The 17428-nt window shown below is 53.0% G+C and overlaps 1 protein-coding gene across 3 annotated transcripts in view; it reads right to left on the bottom strand.

The window, feature by feature from the left end:
* Positions 1–5429: 5429 nt before the first annotated feature.
* The window catches only part of SAP30BP (SAP30 binding protein), a 36231-nt gene continuing 24232 nt past the window's right edge, over positions 5430–17428 (bottom strand). For 2 of the 3 annotated variants that reach the window (XM_027052314.2, XM_027052315.2), the window contains 7 exons: positions 13003–13091; positions 10663–10754; positions 9808–9868; positions 9282–9333; positions 8357–8415; positions 7296–7380; positions 5730–7044 (listed from right to left, as the gene is read on the bottom strand). In XM_027052314.2, the coding sequence (XP_026908115.1) occupies positions 6863–7044; positions 7296–7380; positions 8357–8415; positions 9282–9333; positions 9808–9868; positions 10663–10754; positions 13003–13091 (620 nt within the window). In that variant the 3' untranslated portion in view covers positions 5730–6862. Of the gene's footprint in view, positions 7045–7295; positions 7381–8356; positions 8416–9281; positions 9334–9807; positions 9869–10662; positions 10755–13002; positions 13092–17428 lie in introns of all 3 variants that reach the window. The other variant, XM_015086100.3, reaches the window with a different exon arrangement.

Here is a 17428-nt window from a genome sequence, read left to right as displayed (position 1 = left end):
TCTGCTCATCAACAGGGAATGAACTATGTGCCTCCAAAAATATAGGATATGGCTGACTCCGTTGGTAGAGCGTGTGACTCTTGATCTCAGGGTCATGAGTTCAAGCCCCACATTGGGTGTGGAGCCTACTTAAAAAAAATTAATTAAAAAAAACCCCTGAGGGGCGCCTGGGTGGCTCAGTCGGTTGAGCGTCCGACTTTGGCTCAGGTCATGATCTCACAGTCCGTGAGTTCGAGCCCCGCGTCGGGCTCTGTGCTGACAGCTGAGAGCCTGGAGCCTGCTTCGGGTTCCGTGTCTCCCTCTCTCTCTGCCCCTACCCAGCTTGTGCTCTGTCTCTTTCTCTCTCTCAAAAATAAACAAACATTAAAAAAACAAAATCTTTAAAAACATAAATAAGACCTTAGGGGCGTCTGGGTGGCTCAGCCGGTTAAACGTCTTCAACCCAGGTCACAATCTCACTCATAGTTTGTGAGTTAGTGCCCTACATCGGCCTCTCTGCTTTCAGCAAGGAGCTCGCTTCAGATCCTCTGTCCTCCTCCTGTCCCCCTTTGCCCCTCCCCTGCTTCCTCCTCATTCTCTCTCTGTCTTTCAAAATAAATAAATAAGCTTAAAAAAAAATAAGACTTCAAGAATTTCGCATAGTAAAAGGGGGTAAAGTCCTATTCACCCATGTAGTGAGTAGTAAACTAGGAAAATTCGTAAAACTTTGGGAAGTAGGAGTAAAAACCTGTTCAGGACTTAAGGGAGGTCCTTGGTTTCTTATTACAAAAATCTGTTGACTAAAGTCTATCCAAGTAAGACTGTCGGTTTATGAAAAACTCCAGATTGCACAAAACCCCACTGGGCAGGAGAAACAGCCAGGATAGAAGGACGTGGGGAAAGCCAGTCTGCGGCAGCGCTGGAGGGTGGGAACCCCGCGGGAGGCTGCAGCTCACGTCCACAACCAGTGGGTAAGAGTAGGCTAAGAAGTCTAGAGGCAGAGGTTAGTGCATTCACCAAAAGCTTTTGCTTTCCAGCCAAAGTTTCTAGGATGCTGATGTTTTCCTCAAACAAGTCAGAATTGGGGCGACTGGGTGGCTCCGTCGGTTAAGCGTCTGACTTCAGCTCAGGTCAGGATCTCACGGTTTGTGAGTTCAAGCCCTGCATTGGGCTCTGTGCTGACAGCTTGGAGCCTGGAGCCTGCTTCAGATTCTGTCCCTGTTTCTTTGCCCCTCTCCTACTCGCTCTCTCTCTAATATTAAAAAAAAAAAAAAAAATCAAACAAGACAGAGCCTTTTAAATATCCCTATATATATATCCTTATGTGTATATATATATCCCTCTCTCTCTATATATCCCTATATGTATATCCCTATATATATATATATATCCATATATAGCATATATTTAATTTTTAGCATTTATTTTTGAGAGACAGGGAGAGAGCATGAGCAGGGGAAAAGCAAAGAGAGAGGGAGACATAGAATCCCACAGAGCCCGACGCAGGGCTTGAACCCACGCACTGTGAGATCATGACCTGAGCCAAAGTGGGATGCTTAAGCGACTGAGCCACCCAGGCGCCCCCAAATCACTATTAAGATTACCAAACAACCCAACAGATTTCACTTGGGGTAAAAACATGGCATAAAAATAGTGTCAAGTATATTCACACTGTTGGGCAAGAGGTCTCCAGAACTTTTCATGTTGCCAATTGAAACTCTGTACCCCTTAAACAGCTCCCCATTTCCTCCTCCTCTAGTCCCTGGTTAACTACCATTCTATTTTTGTCTCAATGAATCTGACTAGTTTAGATACCTTATATAAGTGGAATCATACAGCATTTATCTTTTGTGGTTGACTTATTTCACTTGTCATAAGGCAAGGTTTTCTGCCTTTTTAAGATTGAATAATATTCCTTAGTATCTAAATACCACATTTTGTTTATCCATTCCTCCGTCAGTAGGCATTGGGTTGTTTCCACTTCTTGGAGATTGTGAATAATGCTGCTGTATGAACAGGGGTGTGCAAATAAATCTTCTCCACCCTATTTTCAATTCTTTTGGACATATCCCCAAAAGTGGGATTGATGGATCATGTGGTAATCAATCCCATGTTTACTTTTTTGAGGACCGCCATACTATTTTCCAGAACGATTGTGCCGTTTTAGAATTCCATCAGGAATGCCCAAAGGGTGAATTCTTTTAACTATCAATTTCAGAGTAAAGAGTTAAGGTATTCAATTCCAGTGGTCCACGACTACATTTTTTTTTTCAAATACTATGCATGAATAATTTTTTTTGCATGAATAATTTTGTATTTACTCAATAGTGTACAATGGTGATGTTGTGATATAGTAAGACATCTATAAATGGTCATTGTCCATGGTTCCCAGAGCAGTTCTGGAGCTATAGAGGTGAAAGGAGTGTCTTTTGTTATTCATGACAAGTCCCTTTCAATCACACCAGTTTATGTTAATGAGGTGACTTTTGGAAAGCCACTAAGGATGGGGGTGCTGGTTGTCAGGGGAACCAACTGCATGATTAGAGTTGGAACTTTCAGCCTCAACCCTTCCCCACCCCCACCCCACCCCCACCGACCTCTGGGGAGTGGGGCGAATGGACTGGAGATTGAGTTCCATCCCCAATGGCCAGTGATTTAATCCACCATGCCTCGTACTGAAGCCGCCATCAAAATCCTAACCAAAGGGGGTTCAGAGAGTTTCCAGCTTGTTGAACACCTGGTGTGCTGGGAGGGTGGTGTGCCCAAAGAAGGCGTGGGAGCTCCATACTCCTTAATCCCTACTGAGCCCCCTATGTATCTCTTTTATCTGGCTGTTTCTGAGTTGTATCCCTTTTATAAGCTAGTCTAATAAGTCGACTGTTATTCCTGAGTTCCGTGAGCCATTCTAGCCAATTATTGAGTCTGAAGAGGGGGTCATGGGAACTCCCAATTTATAACCAGTTGGTCAGAAGTGCCAGGGGCCTGGCCCTACAATCAGCATTTGAGCAGGGGGCAGTCTTGTGGTACTAAGCTCTTAACCTGGGGTCTGCGCAAACTACAAGCAGTTGGTGTCAGACTTACACGATGTGGGGGCTGCGTGGATGGCTCAATCAGTTAAGTGTCCGACTCTTGATTTCAGCTGAGGTCATGGTCTCACCCACCATTCATGAGTTGAAGCCCCACATCGGACTCTGTGCTGACAACACAGAGCCTGCTTGGGATTCTCTCTCCCTTCTCTCTCTGCCTCTACCCTGCTCACGTGCTCGCTCTCTCCACTAAGTAAATAAACTTAAGAAATTACAGGATGTGAAAAGCCTACACATTTGGTGTCAGAAGTGTTCTGGGGGTGTTGTGAGTGGTAGTGTACAGGGAACAAGAGAGTTTTTCCTTTTTGACAAGAATTGCATTCTTTTTATTTATTTTTTAAACGTTTATTTTTGAGGCAGAGAGAGACAGAGCATGAACGGGGGAGGGTCAGAGAGAGAGGGAGACACAGAATCTGAAACAGGCTCCAGGCTCTGGGCTGACAGCCCAGAGCCCGACGCGGGGCTCGAACCCACAGACCGCGAGATCATGACCTGAGCCGAAGTTGGACGCTTAACCGACTGAGCCACCCAGGCGCCCCAATAATTGCATTCTTTCTGAAGGTTCAAATTTAATCCCGTTTGGCCAGGGGGAGATCCCTTCAAAACCGGTTCAATTGACCTTTGGAACACTCCTGTCAGTCTTCCTGGCTTTCTGTAATAAACTGCCCCAGTCCCACTTAGATTTCGGGATCAGCCCTTTCTCTAAGGAGCCCTGTTCCTTTTTGTGGGGAGTCGCATTATGAGGTCAAGATCTGGGTGCTGCTTGTACTGACTGCTCCTATGGGCCACTGCTTCCGGGTCCTTCCAGTGGACATAGCTAGGAAATTTTTTTTTTTGGAATCATGAATTCATATTGATGTTTCCCAAACATTAGAGAATTTTCTTTATTTCTTGGGAGTTTATTCTTTTATCTCTTTGCTCTCATTTTTGTTTTGTATTTCCTCTTTTCTTCACAACAGGCAGTGTATGACACGCGGTGTTCTACACCCTGCCCCTGTCATTTTCTCCTTCCTTGAGATCACTCCAGATCTGTCCATGGAGATCTTCCTCATTCTTCTTTTCTGGCTCAACGGCCCTTTCATTTTTTTTTTTTTTTTTTCTTCTTTAACAGATTTTAAACATACACAGAATTTGGAGGGGATAGTGAATGAACCTTTCTGTGCCTATCACTGGGCCTCAACAATTGCCAATGTGCCAGTAATCCAGAACAGAAGGCCGTGCGGGTGGGATGAGGGTTGGGAGCTTTCAGACCAGTGACCGAGCGGGCAGGAACCACCTCTCCTTCCATCCCTGTCCCTCCAGTCACCTGGGCACTTGGGGCACAAGGTGGCTGACCACTCTGTCTCCACTCACAAGGAGAACAGGGAGAGACGAGTGGTCTTGGCCCCCAACGTGTGCTCAGCCGTTAAAAGGCACGGAGAAAGGAGCGATGAACGCCCAGGGGAGACCGGGAAGGAAGGCCTGAGCTGCATCTGTTAGTGCCTCATGTGCAGAGGTGGGGATGGTCAAAGGGCAGTGGAGAAAAGGAGCTGGAGGTCTCGGGAGGCTGGGAGTGGTGACGAGGCCACTGGTGTCCTTCCCTTGCCACACTGAAGGGGGACTCTCAGGGGGAAAGCAGGGGCCACGCGACCTGGTGAGAGTCCTGTGATGAGGGGGTGTAGGAGGAGGTGGCCAGAGCGGGAGAGACCGAGAAAACATACAGACGAGGTCAGAGCAATCTGCCACAAGAGGGACGAGGGCCGGAACTAAGCAGGAGTGATGGCGACAGAGAAGGGGTTTCCGAAGTGGCCCACCACATGTGGGGACAGCACAGGATCTCAGGTGTGGAGCTCTTGGCCCAGGACAGATCATAAGGTCATGCTCCTAGAAGCACAGGAAGAAGGCAGGGATGCCTGGGTGGGTGGGAGAGCTCGACTGACCAGGCTGAGTTCTCCGCGAGCAAACCAGGCAGAAACGACTTGGTGCCTAGTGCCTGTGACACCGTTTCCACAGAAAGAAACTGGTCATTTGACCCCGTGCCACCCTCAGTGGGACTAAGGTGGGCAGGCACTAATCTTGTTTTACAAAAAGAGTAAAGTTCAGAGGGATTAGAGACCTTGACCCAACTCACAAGGCTTCCGAGAGGCTACCCTGGGGCTGCCCAACTCATTGGGTGAGTGGTCATTACTGCTCAATGGGACGGCAGTGGGTGCCCAGAGGACAGCAAAGGGCCATGACCTTGGAGTTTTTTTTTTTATCAGCTGTGGAGTTTCTGTCCTTGGTCTAAAGCAAGAAGGCGCTGGATAGGCCAGCAACACGCACTTGCAGGGTCCCTTACAGTTTATAAAGCTCTTGCGCGAAATCAGCTCACGGACTGCTCACAACCACCTTACAAAGCTTTATTACGGTGATTTGACAGAGGGGACTCACAGAGACAATGGCCCAAGACGCACCAACCAACACACAACTTCAAGTTTAACCCAGGATCCAGGGCAGAGGGGCCGAGTCTGCGTCCAGTGCCACTCCCATTGTGTCACACAGCCTCCCGCGCGAGCCCCAGAGCCCCCACACTACGGAGGTGCCCCTGCTGGAGGCTGCAGGGCAGCCAGCCTTCAGAGACCCTCTTGGGACTCAGGGCACAGCAGCTCCTCTCCGGGGCCGCGAAGTCCCAGCAAAGGAGGGGAGGGGGACAACGGAAGGGACCAGTGTGAGTCCACTTTTCTTTCGGGGACGGCAGGGCAGGATCACCACACTCCTTTGGTCATGCAACAGTTACCAGGTGCACTTTGAGGACCATCGTTCTAAAGCTCTGCCCGTGCCACAGAAGCAACCCGGCTCTTCACGGCCCGGCTTCCCTCTCTGACACGTAGCCCTTCCGCTGGACCGGAGAGCTGCCAAACAGCAAGAAAGGCAAGCGAAATTTCCTCCAGGCTTTCGGGCCGACGGCGGCTGGGAAATCTGTTTTGGCCCCAAGAGGAGCCCGGCGGCCGCTGGCGCTGCCCAGATGCTGCTGTGGGGCAGAGATAACAGGCACAGGAAAGGTGGGGTGGCAGGGTCCTCCCAGGAGCCTGGCTCGCACGTAAACAATGAGCTGCCGCCGGCCAGCGCAGGAGGTGAGTCATGTCCCGCGCCGCGAGGAGCCTGCTGGCCGCGCTCGGCGGGCACTGAAGGACCGGGGCAACCTTGGCCAGGCGCTGAGGCCCCTCTGGCTATGTGGGTTGGGGATCAAACCCAGGCCTTCTGGTAACCGGCTGACTTCAAAAGCCTGGGTGTGTCCAAAAAGTGGTCCGAGAGGGCTCAGTTGCCCCCAAGGGAGCAGAGGCCTCAGCTCTCGTCTGATAACCAGCCGGGTTTCAGGATCAGGGCAGCAGACAGCCGGGACACGGGGCCTCCCCTAGCGCCACAGGCTTCGGCCACTCCGTTACCTACCCTGAGGTAATAACCCCAACAGGGAAGAGGAGAGGACACTTGGAACTTCCACATGTGCCTGAAAACGGACCACAGCAGAGGCCACTGCATCCAAGATGCTGAGATGTAAGAACACAGCACTTTTAATAGGGCACCAGACCCCAAGCGGTGTGCGGACGCTCTCCGGAGCACCCGACTCCTCTGCGGCAATGTCCTTTTCCTGGCCGGGATGGCACACGGAGGCTCCTCTCGGGGTGGCGTCGCGGGAGCAGATCCCAGTCCTGAAACACACAAAGCGGCACCTCTGTGCCGCGTCGGTCCCCGGGTTGCGCACTCTCATCAAGTCCTGGAGCGGCCCCTCCCCTCGATGGAAGGGAGAGTGTCCGAGCCACCCGGGCTGCTCCTTCGGGTCACTGCTTGGCCTTTTTCACGATGGTGCCCACGGCAGAGATCACCGTGGTCTTGGAGCCGCTGGCACTGGTGGTCACCGTGACGACAGCTGGCAGGGTGGCCGTGGTGGTGAGGATGGTTGGCTGGGCTATCGTTGTCACCGGAATGGCCGAATCCCACTTGCTCTTTCTCTTCTGGGCATCTGGAGGAAGGCAAGGGATGAGTCAGGATCAAGACAGACCAAAGAGTGACGCTGCCTTTTCTAGCAGGCAGCGGTCAGAGCTTCGGGGCCGCCTGCCACGGAAGTGCGAGGGGCAGCCGGTGAACCGGGGACCCCACCCCAGGCTCCCAAGATGCCTCACAAACTCTGGGGTCAGGAAAGAAGCACAGCAAGGTGGAACCTGGGCCCAGGTCCCCATGGCCTCTGCTCCCCCAAACGAGGCAGCCTGCTACCTGCAACCGCTGTGCTGGCCGTGGTGGTGGTGGTGGCCGTGGCGTTGGTCGTGGTACCTTTCTTGGTGCCTGTCACAAACTCGATCTGGAGGGGGAAGAGGAAAGAGAGAAAACCTGTGCCAAGCTGTTTATCCGCACCCTCTGCCAGCGTCTGCTCCCGGGCGGCAGAGTCTGGCACCAAACACAGGAGGCACTGGGAGGCAGCCCTGTCGTGCTGTCTGAGGGAGGGAGAGGCGTTGGAGGGACTTCTACCATTTTGAGGAGAGCCCTCCAAACTGACACGGAATGCTCCCGGTGTCTCCAAGTTTCTGCACGTGCAGGGCACCCCGGCCCGCCACTGCGCCCGGCACCCGGGATGGAGGCGCACCCACCCGCACGAGAAAAGCGCAGCTTTGGTCCCCAGGCGCCGCAGACACGTCCCACACTAAGCCTGGGGTTTGGAATGGGGCGGGAAAGAGAGAGAGCGGCAGGTCACCAAGCGCCAAGAACGACAAGACCCGATCGCCCCTGCACCGGCTCCCAGAGGGCTGGCAGCCTTTCTGCTCAGGGGCACATCCTGGAGGCCACAGCTGCTGCAGGAGGTCAGACCAAACCAAGGGTGGGCAGAGCTGGTGCCCCGAGGCCCAGTGTTCTGTCTCGGAGACTGCTCACAAAGGGCACAAGTCTCATTTAGTCTCAGAGCCAAATTTCCGTTCCCCAAAGGATCCAGAACATGCTGCTTGGGAAGAAGTGGTGCTCAGAGCCCTAAAACGAGGGGTCACCCGGCCACCAGACATGGGACCTACAAGGAAGCACTGAGGCGGACTGTGCAGATCAGATCTGGGGGCCAAGTAAGTACTCTCGGAAGGAATACACCTCTCAGGGAGGACACTGGTGACACTAAAGAGAGAGCCACCGGGGCTCTGCAGCTGGAAGGGGGAGGCCAAGGAGGACATCGCGCAGCAAACCACAAGACCCCAAGAAACCAAATGGAAGTAACCGAGAGGCACCTTCAAGCTGAAGGTGGGAAACGACACCCTAGACACCTGCCTTTTCCTTCAGGACCCTTGTCCACCACTTACTTTGGTTCGCTCCTTTTTGGCCTTTTCCAGTTTGTCCATCTCGATCTTCTGGGCTTTAGCTACAGAGACCAGAGAAGTTGTAAACAAAAGCAGCCCTGGGACAGCTCCCACGTGAAGAGACACTCTAGGCGGAGGGACCCCACAACAGCACTTGTCACGCCCCCCACCCCCGCACGCAGGTGGCCTCGAGGCCGCACAGTCTCACCGTCCTTTTGTGACCAGCAAAGGGAAGCGGCCTTAGATCTACAGAGCAGAGGCCTCAGATGTAAAGGACCTTGTCTGGAGGGGTGAGCTGCCCCTGAGCCCTAGCTGACTGTCACTGTGCGGGGACGGGGACGCAGGCCCAGGGTGGAATACCTTCCCACTGACCAAGAGCAGCTGCATTACGGATTTTAGGTAAAACGTTGGCAACTGATTCAAGTTAAAACAAGATAAGACGTGTGGGCCAAACACAACACATTTTCAGGCCAGACCTGGCCCATGGCCTGCCGATTCAGGTCTGCCATCTGAGGGCCTGGACTCTGTAATTCCTCCCAGTTCTCCCTACTGGGACCCTTGAGAAAATGCTTTCTCACCGGCCTCAGAAGACTCCGTCCCCCTGCCTGGGACACTGTCTGCATCTGCCAGACTGGCCTCTGTACGTCTTCAAACCTCGTCTTGAACACGGCCCCCACAGCAAGGCCGTCCCACCCCTTCGGCTGGCTAGATGGCCCTGCCTGGGCGCTCTCCCCCAACACTGCTCACTGCCAGGACCGCTCTGCCTTCCGTGCTGCATCATAAGCCTCCTGAGTCAGAGCGGGTCTGTCTTGTTCAACACTGTGTACCTACCTCCTCCGACACAGCCTGACACAGTGGGGACCCTGAAATACATGTTGGCTGACTGACTGGATGAACAGACAGGGTAGATGGATGGACGGCCACCTACCTAATGCCTCGTAGTAGGAGTCCTCGGACCAGCCATGGGGGTCAAACATATCCTGAAAAAGAAGGAGTTAATGCTGCAGCCAGCAAGGGTCACTGGATGACCAATGGTTTAGAAACCCAAGTCCCCTCTCCCCGAATCTTTCCGTGGATTTTCCTGGCCTGGACTCCCCCTGCTCTAAGGGCATAGGGACTCAGATGTTATCCTGGGTTTCTAGCCAAAGGGGTGGCCGATTTGCTCTTGGGAATATGAAGCAGGGACGAGCCTGTTGACGGGCTGTGCCATCAGAGCACAGCCAAGTCCACCCTCAGTGACCGGTTGGGGCTTGGGGCCGGGTCTGTCACCGCAATCTCTCCCCGGACTATTCCAGAGCAGCGGGGACTCCCGACAAGGGAGCAGGGAACTGTGCTCTTCAGCCAGCACTGCCGCTACACGGGCCTTTCAGCAGCTCCAGGCTGAATCCAGCGAGGTGAGCACAGGGCCCTGGGTACCCTGCCCTCAACCCTCAGCCTCTGCACACGGGACGTACCTTTGGGTAGTTGGTGCCGAGCTCGTCAATTGCACAGAACTGGATCAGCTTTTCATAGATGCTGAAAGAAAAAGGCCAGAAGGCGCTGAGCAGGCCCTAGTCCCGTGGCCTGTGTGGCACCTGATTTTGAGAGGCCAGAACGGTCTAGTTCCTGGGCTCAGACGAACCCTTTAAACCCAGCTGAATTGTTGTAAACAGGCTTCCCGACAGAACGGGAAACGTCCACTGGCCTGACACGAAGTCACTCGTCGTCCTCCCCACTCCCAGAGAGATGGACCGTTAGCCAGGACGGGTATGGTGTCCAGGTAAGGGCCGTGGGCTTTTTTTTGTTTTTGTCTTTGGTCTTATCTAGACATCTGACCCTCAGTTTGGGTGGTCGGGTTGGGCCCACATAAGGGCCGGGGCACGTCCTTGAGGTCACCACCATACCAGACTTTCCCAGGTGCGCCACCTGCTCAGACCCTGGACAGAGTAAGACCCAGACACAGCTCTGTTCGCAAAACCTGTCACCTGTACGCAGAATCAGTGACATTCTGGAAGTGAAAGAGGAACCCACGGGAATTGCCTAGTCCAATTCCCTCATTATAGAGATGAGGAAACTGAGACGTTGTGAGGCTGTGTGCCTTAGGAGTAGGGTGAGCAAGAGAACCCGGCCAGGCCTCCTCCAGCCCAGCTCAGGTCTCTCGGCATCCACTCCACACCCTGGCTTCCGTGTTACTGCAGTCTGGGCGATGGCCCCTTTGGACAGAGGGGGGATCCTAGCCGAGCCTCACCCTGCCACCTCCATGGGGGCATCCCAGTCCCCAGTCCAACATCAGCGACTCAACTGACCCTGCAGGCCCACGGGAAACTCACCTGGGGTTCCGAAATTCTTTCTTCCTTTGGATAATGTAATTCATATCCATTCCCTCCTTTATCTTCCGCTCATAAAGCTTCTGGATCTTGTCCTAGGCGGAGAAACAGAAGGGCACTTATGATGCCACCCCACCACCGACAATCCCAGTCTGTGGTCACACGTGCTGTGTGGGGACACTTGGTCACAGGAGACCCACAGAGCCATGCGCAGCCCCACTCCAGCCACACTGTCTTTCTCCACCCAGCCTGTGACCAGCGCGGAGCACAAATAAGACAGACTGAGAGCAGTCTGTTTTCGTTTTGCTTCCTCCCTCTGGATGGCTGGCAGAGGGGGTGGTAAAAGGTCGAGGAAGAGAAACCGTGGACAAGACAACGAACGTATCCCCACCTGTGCATCAGCTCCTGAATCATCCAAAGAGGATTCAGGCAAAGAGTGGATGGGCAGGGGCTCCATGCTAGTTTTGAATTTAAACACCGGGTCAAGTCCTCAGTGGGAGACCTGGGAAGGCTAAGTTCTTGCGGAGGAAGGCAGGAGTAGGGTTTTTTGGATTTGGTCTCATAAGCTTCCTACGGTGTCCCTTGTAGGGAGGCTCACAGATGGCCAGTCCCCACCACTTTATGAAGAGGCACTGTCAGGGGTCAAGAGCTCATCTCATTAGAACTCCCCTGCCCCCAAAACCCCTGCTCTCGGGCTTTCAACCGGCAACAGGAGGGTCATCTGGCAGGAATGCAGACCAGTCCCACAGGTTATCTCAAGACCCACAGATGATCCCTGCAGCAGATGGCCTCCACACTTTCCAGCGCGTGAAGAGGCCCCAGACACCCGAGTCTCAGGACAGAGCCACCTGTGAGGTGGACCAGTCTTACCCAGCAAGGCTGGTGCTGGCCCAGGGCAAGGTCTCTCTGCAGCCTCCCCCACTAGTGGCGGCTAAAGGCACAGACTCTCCAGAAGGAAAACATTTGGGGCACTCTTCACCTGCGACAGGAGGTGGGCAGGGCTGGAGGTCCTGTGTGACGCCCTTTGGGAACATCAGGAGAGGTGATCCACTCCCTTTGTCAGGAGGCTGAATCTTTCTGCCGAGACTGGCCAGAGGAAGCACTGAAGTGCAGAGAGAGGTTTGTAATACATTTACCACGGAAGAGACAACCAAGAGCCACAAACTTCAACGTTATCTCTTCGAGGGCAAAGGGAGGCTTTCCACAGAAGACCTGGCAAATGGAGGGTGACCTGTATCTTACAGATTACTTTTCTGGGCTTTCTGGGCCATCAGATGGGTTCTCCCATTTCAAGTCAACTAAAACGTTCACTTGATGTCGTGGTTTCCACGATTAGGAGAATCTAAAAATGAGAAATACACTGAACTTGAAGGCTGAGCCCGCCGGTTGTCTCTGCCTGGCAGATCGCCAGACTGTCCTTACAGGCTGCGGCCTGTTGCCTGGCAGGGAGGGGAGATGCTATCCTGGGGGGGGTGGACAACTCAGCAAAGGGAGGAGACTTCTGGGAAAGGAAGAGAGCCTGTACTGTGCCCCCAACCCCGACTCTGGCCCTGCCCAGCCAGCTGCATTCCAGAGCCCCGGGTCCCCTTAGTCATCTATCCATCAGGATGGTGCCGTGGGCCTGTGGTGTGGCCAGAGGCAGCAGCAGAATCTGTGGGATGAGAGGTAGAGCAGGTGGACCTGATGCCACTAGTGGGCAGCCCTGGGTGTCCGCCCCATGGTCTGTCGCAAGGTTCCACACACAGGGGAACCCCCAGAGGACAAGGGGAAACAATCACAGGGGCTGAAAAGGAGGTGCAAACCCCAGGGCCCGCCCCCCCCCCCCCCCCCGAGGTCCTGCTCTCCACGGAGTAACTGCACGAAATAGTCTACCTCCTTGGGATTTCAGAACTTCAGGCCACGTCTGTCTGCGATTCTGTCAGACAAGCTAGTGAACTGCCACGTCAGGAACAGGAGCACAGGAATCTCAGGCACAGAAATGCTTGTGTTTTGGTGCTTCTACGTTGTTTATTTTACATTTTAATGGTCCCTCAGTTTCTTGGCAAAGGTCCCCACTGGCTCAGCTGGGTTGCATGGAAGGTACCTTATTTTCTCTGCCTCGGCTTCAGACCTGAGGGCGAGCTAGGGGGTCCCAGCTAGAACAGCATCAGGTGATGAGGCAGAGGGTGGCGGTGGGGACAGGGCAAACTCCTGGTGGCAGGCTGAGAGAGGTAACCAGGACTGCACGCTCCTGCCCACCTGGCAGTTTCTTTTACGGAAGGGCTCTTAAAGTCGGACCAAACGAGACACTTGACCCAGGCTTTCTCATCTACACAGGCCTCATCAGCCGAGCTCTGTACTTACTTGTAAGTGATTTGAACATCTGCCAGGGGGTTCAGGGGGGATCTTGATTTCATCAGGCGACATGTTCCGGACTCTTTCAGAAAAGGAGGCTGTGGGAGGACAGAGAGAAAAATTCTGTGAGTGTGGATGTCAGGGGATGGCTGCGGGCGGGGGAAGGATCAGGGCCAGACATGACGTTTAAAAAGAAAAAAAGAAAAAAAAAAAAGGGCACATACGTTTTCCAGGAGAGATAAAGGCTATGAAACGGTACAATGGTGTTCCCAGTGGCCTCTCCGCGGGTGTCATCTGAGTTGAGATCAAATGACCAGAAGGAACCAGCATGCGCCAACCCGGGGGAAGAGGGGACAAGTGTCAAGAATGCATGCTACTACGTCCAGCAGTTAACTTTGAAGGAAAGGGTACGTGCAGGGTGTGCTGGTAAATGTTTAACAGCCAGCTGGGGGTGAGCAGGGGAAGAGCTGTGATCTGCAGCGTCTGCCAGATTCCGGGGTGTTCGTTCTCTCGTCGCTGGACCGAGGCCCAGGTGGGGGGAGCATCACTGGCTCACAAGTGAGCCAGCTCCAGCCCACCCGGTTGTGTTCCTACAACACCATCCCAGGATTCTGGAAACTCGCAGAGGTGCTTGGTATGTCATCCTTCTCACCTTAGGCCATCCGACCCAAGACACAGGAGAAACAGAGTTCGGGGTTCCCTAGGCTGTGGGATTCAAAGCATTCAAACCCGCCCTGTGCATAAATATTTCAAACACTACCTGCTGCTTATTAGCTTAGTCTTTTAAAAACAAACCAATCAACTCTCTTTCGGTCCGCCTAGTTCTTGGGAACAAAGGGCCTGATTCTGATGTGAAGAACCACAAGTCCCGAGGGCTAGTTCCCTCAGCAATCGGCCACTGCCCACCCAAGTTTCCCACTCTCCGCTCCCTTCCCTGTAGCCTCTGGCCACCCTGGGCCCGCAGAGTGTGCTCTGGGTCACTCAGACAATGCACTGTTTGTTGTAAGATTCTGTCTGCGCTCTTGAAAACATTCTCTCATGAAAAGGAGCATACAATGAGAGAACAGCAGGCGGAGTGGGGTGGGGCAGGATGAAGGGAAAGAATGAACAAACCAGCACCAAGAACACCCAGCAAGTACTTACTGGGTACCCACTGTGTGCCAGGCCCGGGGCCATACTATCTCTTAGCCCTGAGTGGCTGCTGGGACGGCGTGATGAGAGCCTAGCACAGCCTGCGCCTTCTTTTCTACCGGGGCTGGGTTAATGTTTTCTTAGCAGATAAGGTGCTCTGATCTCCACTGAGTTGTGCTGTTACTACGAAGAACTCAGTGCCGAGAAGGGCTGAGGGTATGGCTCCACGGGCTTTGCCAGTCTCAACTGTACGAAACACCCTGCACCGAGGCTGGGGCGGAGTCTCATAATGCGCTACGCGTGCAGACTCCCACGGCCGGCAGTGGGTTCTCACTGGATGTGCCCTGAGAACAGAGCGCTAGGCGTGCCATTTTGGGTGAAGGCCCGAGGACCGACACGGGGTGACATGTCCTGCTGTGGACCCGGGACACCAGTGCGGCCTAGGAGCGGTTTCCGCCAGGGGACTACGTGCTCCTCTTTGCCCAGCACCTTCTGTCTCCTGACGCCTGCAGCGATGGTGGCACCCATTATCTGGCTAGAGTTCAAGTCTCGTCCTGGCTTCTCCCTCCGTCTCAGCCTGAGGCTCATGCAGGCTGCAGAGGCCAGCTGAGAGTGGAATGAGCTGGGGTGAGCTGGCCCTCGTTATTTCCGGACGGCAAAAGCAAGGAGGGCCTGGGCAGGCTTTGGGCACAAGAAGGGGTGGAGAATGTATGTGTGCATGTGATGGAGAGACAAAGAATGCCCTTTGGCATTTGCCAGGAAAGCCTTTTGGAAAAACAGGGTGTGACACTGTTGCCACAGCAACCCAACCACACTAGGACTCAAACAGTATATAGTGTGACAGGGCCCCTCCTGAGCTCCCCGGTTAGAACAAAAGAACTCCTCCGCAGTAACTGGCAAGTGAAGGGATATAGTCAGAAAATTAGATAAAAGTTTTCCCACAGCTTCCTTCAGTGATTTCAGGAGCCATCCTTCAGCGATTCTTTCCTAAGTCCCAGGATGATCTAAAGTAGACGACATCAACCCCACATACATATGGTGATGTGGGCGGCCACAAGGCCTCAAACCATCCTCCCAGGAAATCCATGGAGAAAGGTGCCCAGGCCCTTGGGGGCAGCTCCCAGTACTGTGGCTGCCCTTGGGGTCTACTGGGGGCATTCTAGAAGGGCAGCCGTACTCAGGATCTGAGAAGTCTACCTCGGTGACTCACCCCGTGCACATCCAAGCCAAAAACGGTCATGGTATCCGTGACGGCCAGGTACGAATCTGAGCAGGACCAGCTAGTCGGCTGGGCTTATGTAACAGTGGGGAGAGAAGACATGCCTGGGGGGTACTGTGGGGACGGGAGGAGGCAGTGGAGTGCGCTCTAGTTCACCAGAGACACGGAGAAGCCGACTGGATTACCGCCTCAGGCCACAGTTCCAGGCATGACGAGGGGGCATCCGTTGGCTGCCTGGAGGGGACAGACTGGCCACGCGTGCTCAGGGCTGTCAAGCGGCCACAGTGTCGGAGGAACCCGAGTCAGCTGCTCTGCTTTCATTTGCTCCATTAAACGGGGGCCACCTAGGGGCCCCTTGGTGGTTCAGTCAGTTAAGTGTCCGACTCTTGGTTTCGGCTCAGGTCATGATCTCACGGTTCGTGAGTTTGAGCCCTGCATCGGGCTCTGGGCTGATGGCACACAGCTTGCTTGGGATTCTCTCTCCCTCTCTCTGTCCCTCCCCTGCTCACTCTCTCTCTCAAAATAGATAAATACACTTAAAAGAAAATAATAATAAAAAAAATAAAGGGGTGCCTGGGTGCCTCAGTCAGTTAAGCGTCTGACTTCGGCTCAGGTCATGATCTCACTGCTCTTGAGTTCGAGCCCTGCATAGAACTCTGTGCTCACCAGCTCGGAGCCTGGAGCCTGCTTCGGATTCTGTCTCTGTCTCTCTGCCCCTTCCCTGCTCGTGCTCTGTCTCTCTCAAATAGAAAATAAAACACATAAAAATTTGTTTTTAATTGCAAAAAAGAAAACAAAACCTGGAGCCACCTACATATAGGAAAATGCTTCCCATACCAGGGGAGCAACCCGAGAGGCCTATCTCCAGAGGTATTTTATTAACAAAAGGAGCTGAGTTCAGGCGGACCTCAAGTACCACCTCCTGAGTGAGAAACAGTAGGAGCAAACAAGACTACGAGGCTCCAATACCTACTGTGGTGCACAGATTAAATTGTGGCGGTAATCCTACAATAAAATAACGTATTTAGCAATAAAATGAAATTACGGATACGCTCAATCACACAGAAGGATCTCAAAACCATATGGGAAGCGAAGGAAGCCAGACAAAAAATAAGATGGCACTTTCATTTCTGTCAGTGGTTCTCAACTGGGGGCAATTACGTTCCCCCCAATCCCCAAGGGGACATTAGGCAATGTCTAGAAACGTTTTTCCTTGGCACATGTGGCAGAGGGAGGGGAGTGCCACTGGCATCCAGAAGGCCGAGGATGCTAAAACACCGTGTAAAACACAGGCCAGGCCCCCACAACAAGGAATTATCCGGTCCAAAAGGTCAATAGTGCTAAGGCTGAGAAATCCTGATCTTTATGAAATTCTAAAAAAGGCAAAACTGTAGTGAAGAAGGTACAACACTGCTTGCCAGAGGCCCAGGGAGGAAATCGTCTGTGAGGAGAGGTATAAGGAACATTTTGGAGCGAAGGAAATTAATTGTTTTAAACAGTAATTAATCAATGAATTTTTAAGTAAGCTCTAGGCCCAGTGTGGGACTTGAAGTCATGACTCGGAGATCAAGGGTCATACGCTCCACTGACCAATCCAGCCAGGCGTCCCTGGAGCGACAGAAGTGTTTCATGGGGCTTCTGGGTGGCTCAGTTGGTTAAGAGTCCGACTTCAGTTTAGGTCATGATCTTATAGTTCATGGGTTCGAGCCCCACATTGGGCTCTCTGCTGTCAGTGCAGAGCTGCTTCAGATCCTCTGTCCTTCTCTCTCTCTGCCCCTCCCTTGCTCTCATGCACTCTTCTCTCTCAAAAACAAATATTAAAAAAAAAAAACTTTACAAAGAGGTGGATCTTAAAAAATTCTTTTAATGTTTATTTATTTTTTTAATTTTTTTTTTTAAATGTTTATTTATTTTTGAGACAGAGACAGAGCATGAGCAGGGGAGGGGCAGAGAGAGAGGGAGGCACAGAAGCTGAAGGAAGCTTCAGGCTCTGAGCTGTCAGCACAGAGCCCGACACGGGTCTCGAACTCACGAACTGTGAGATCATGACCTGAGCCGAAGTCGGACGCTTAACCGACTGAGCCA

The sequence above is a fragment of the Acinonyx jubatus genome, chromosome E1 (genome assembly GCF_027475565.1).
Source record: "Acinonyx jubatus isolate Ajub_Pintada_27869175 chromosome E1, VMU_Ajub_asm_v1.0, whole genome shotgun sequence".
In the NCBI taxonomy this organism is placed as follows: Eukaryota; Metazoa; Chordata; class Mammalia; order Carnivora; family Felidae; genus Acinonyx; species Acinonyx jubatus.
Note: the sequence above shows the minus strand (reverse complement) of the source record. Positions and strands in the feature narration are given on the sequence as shown.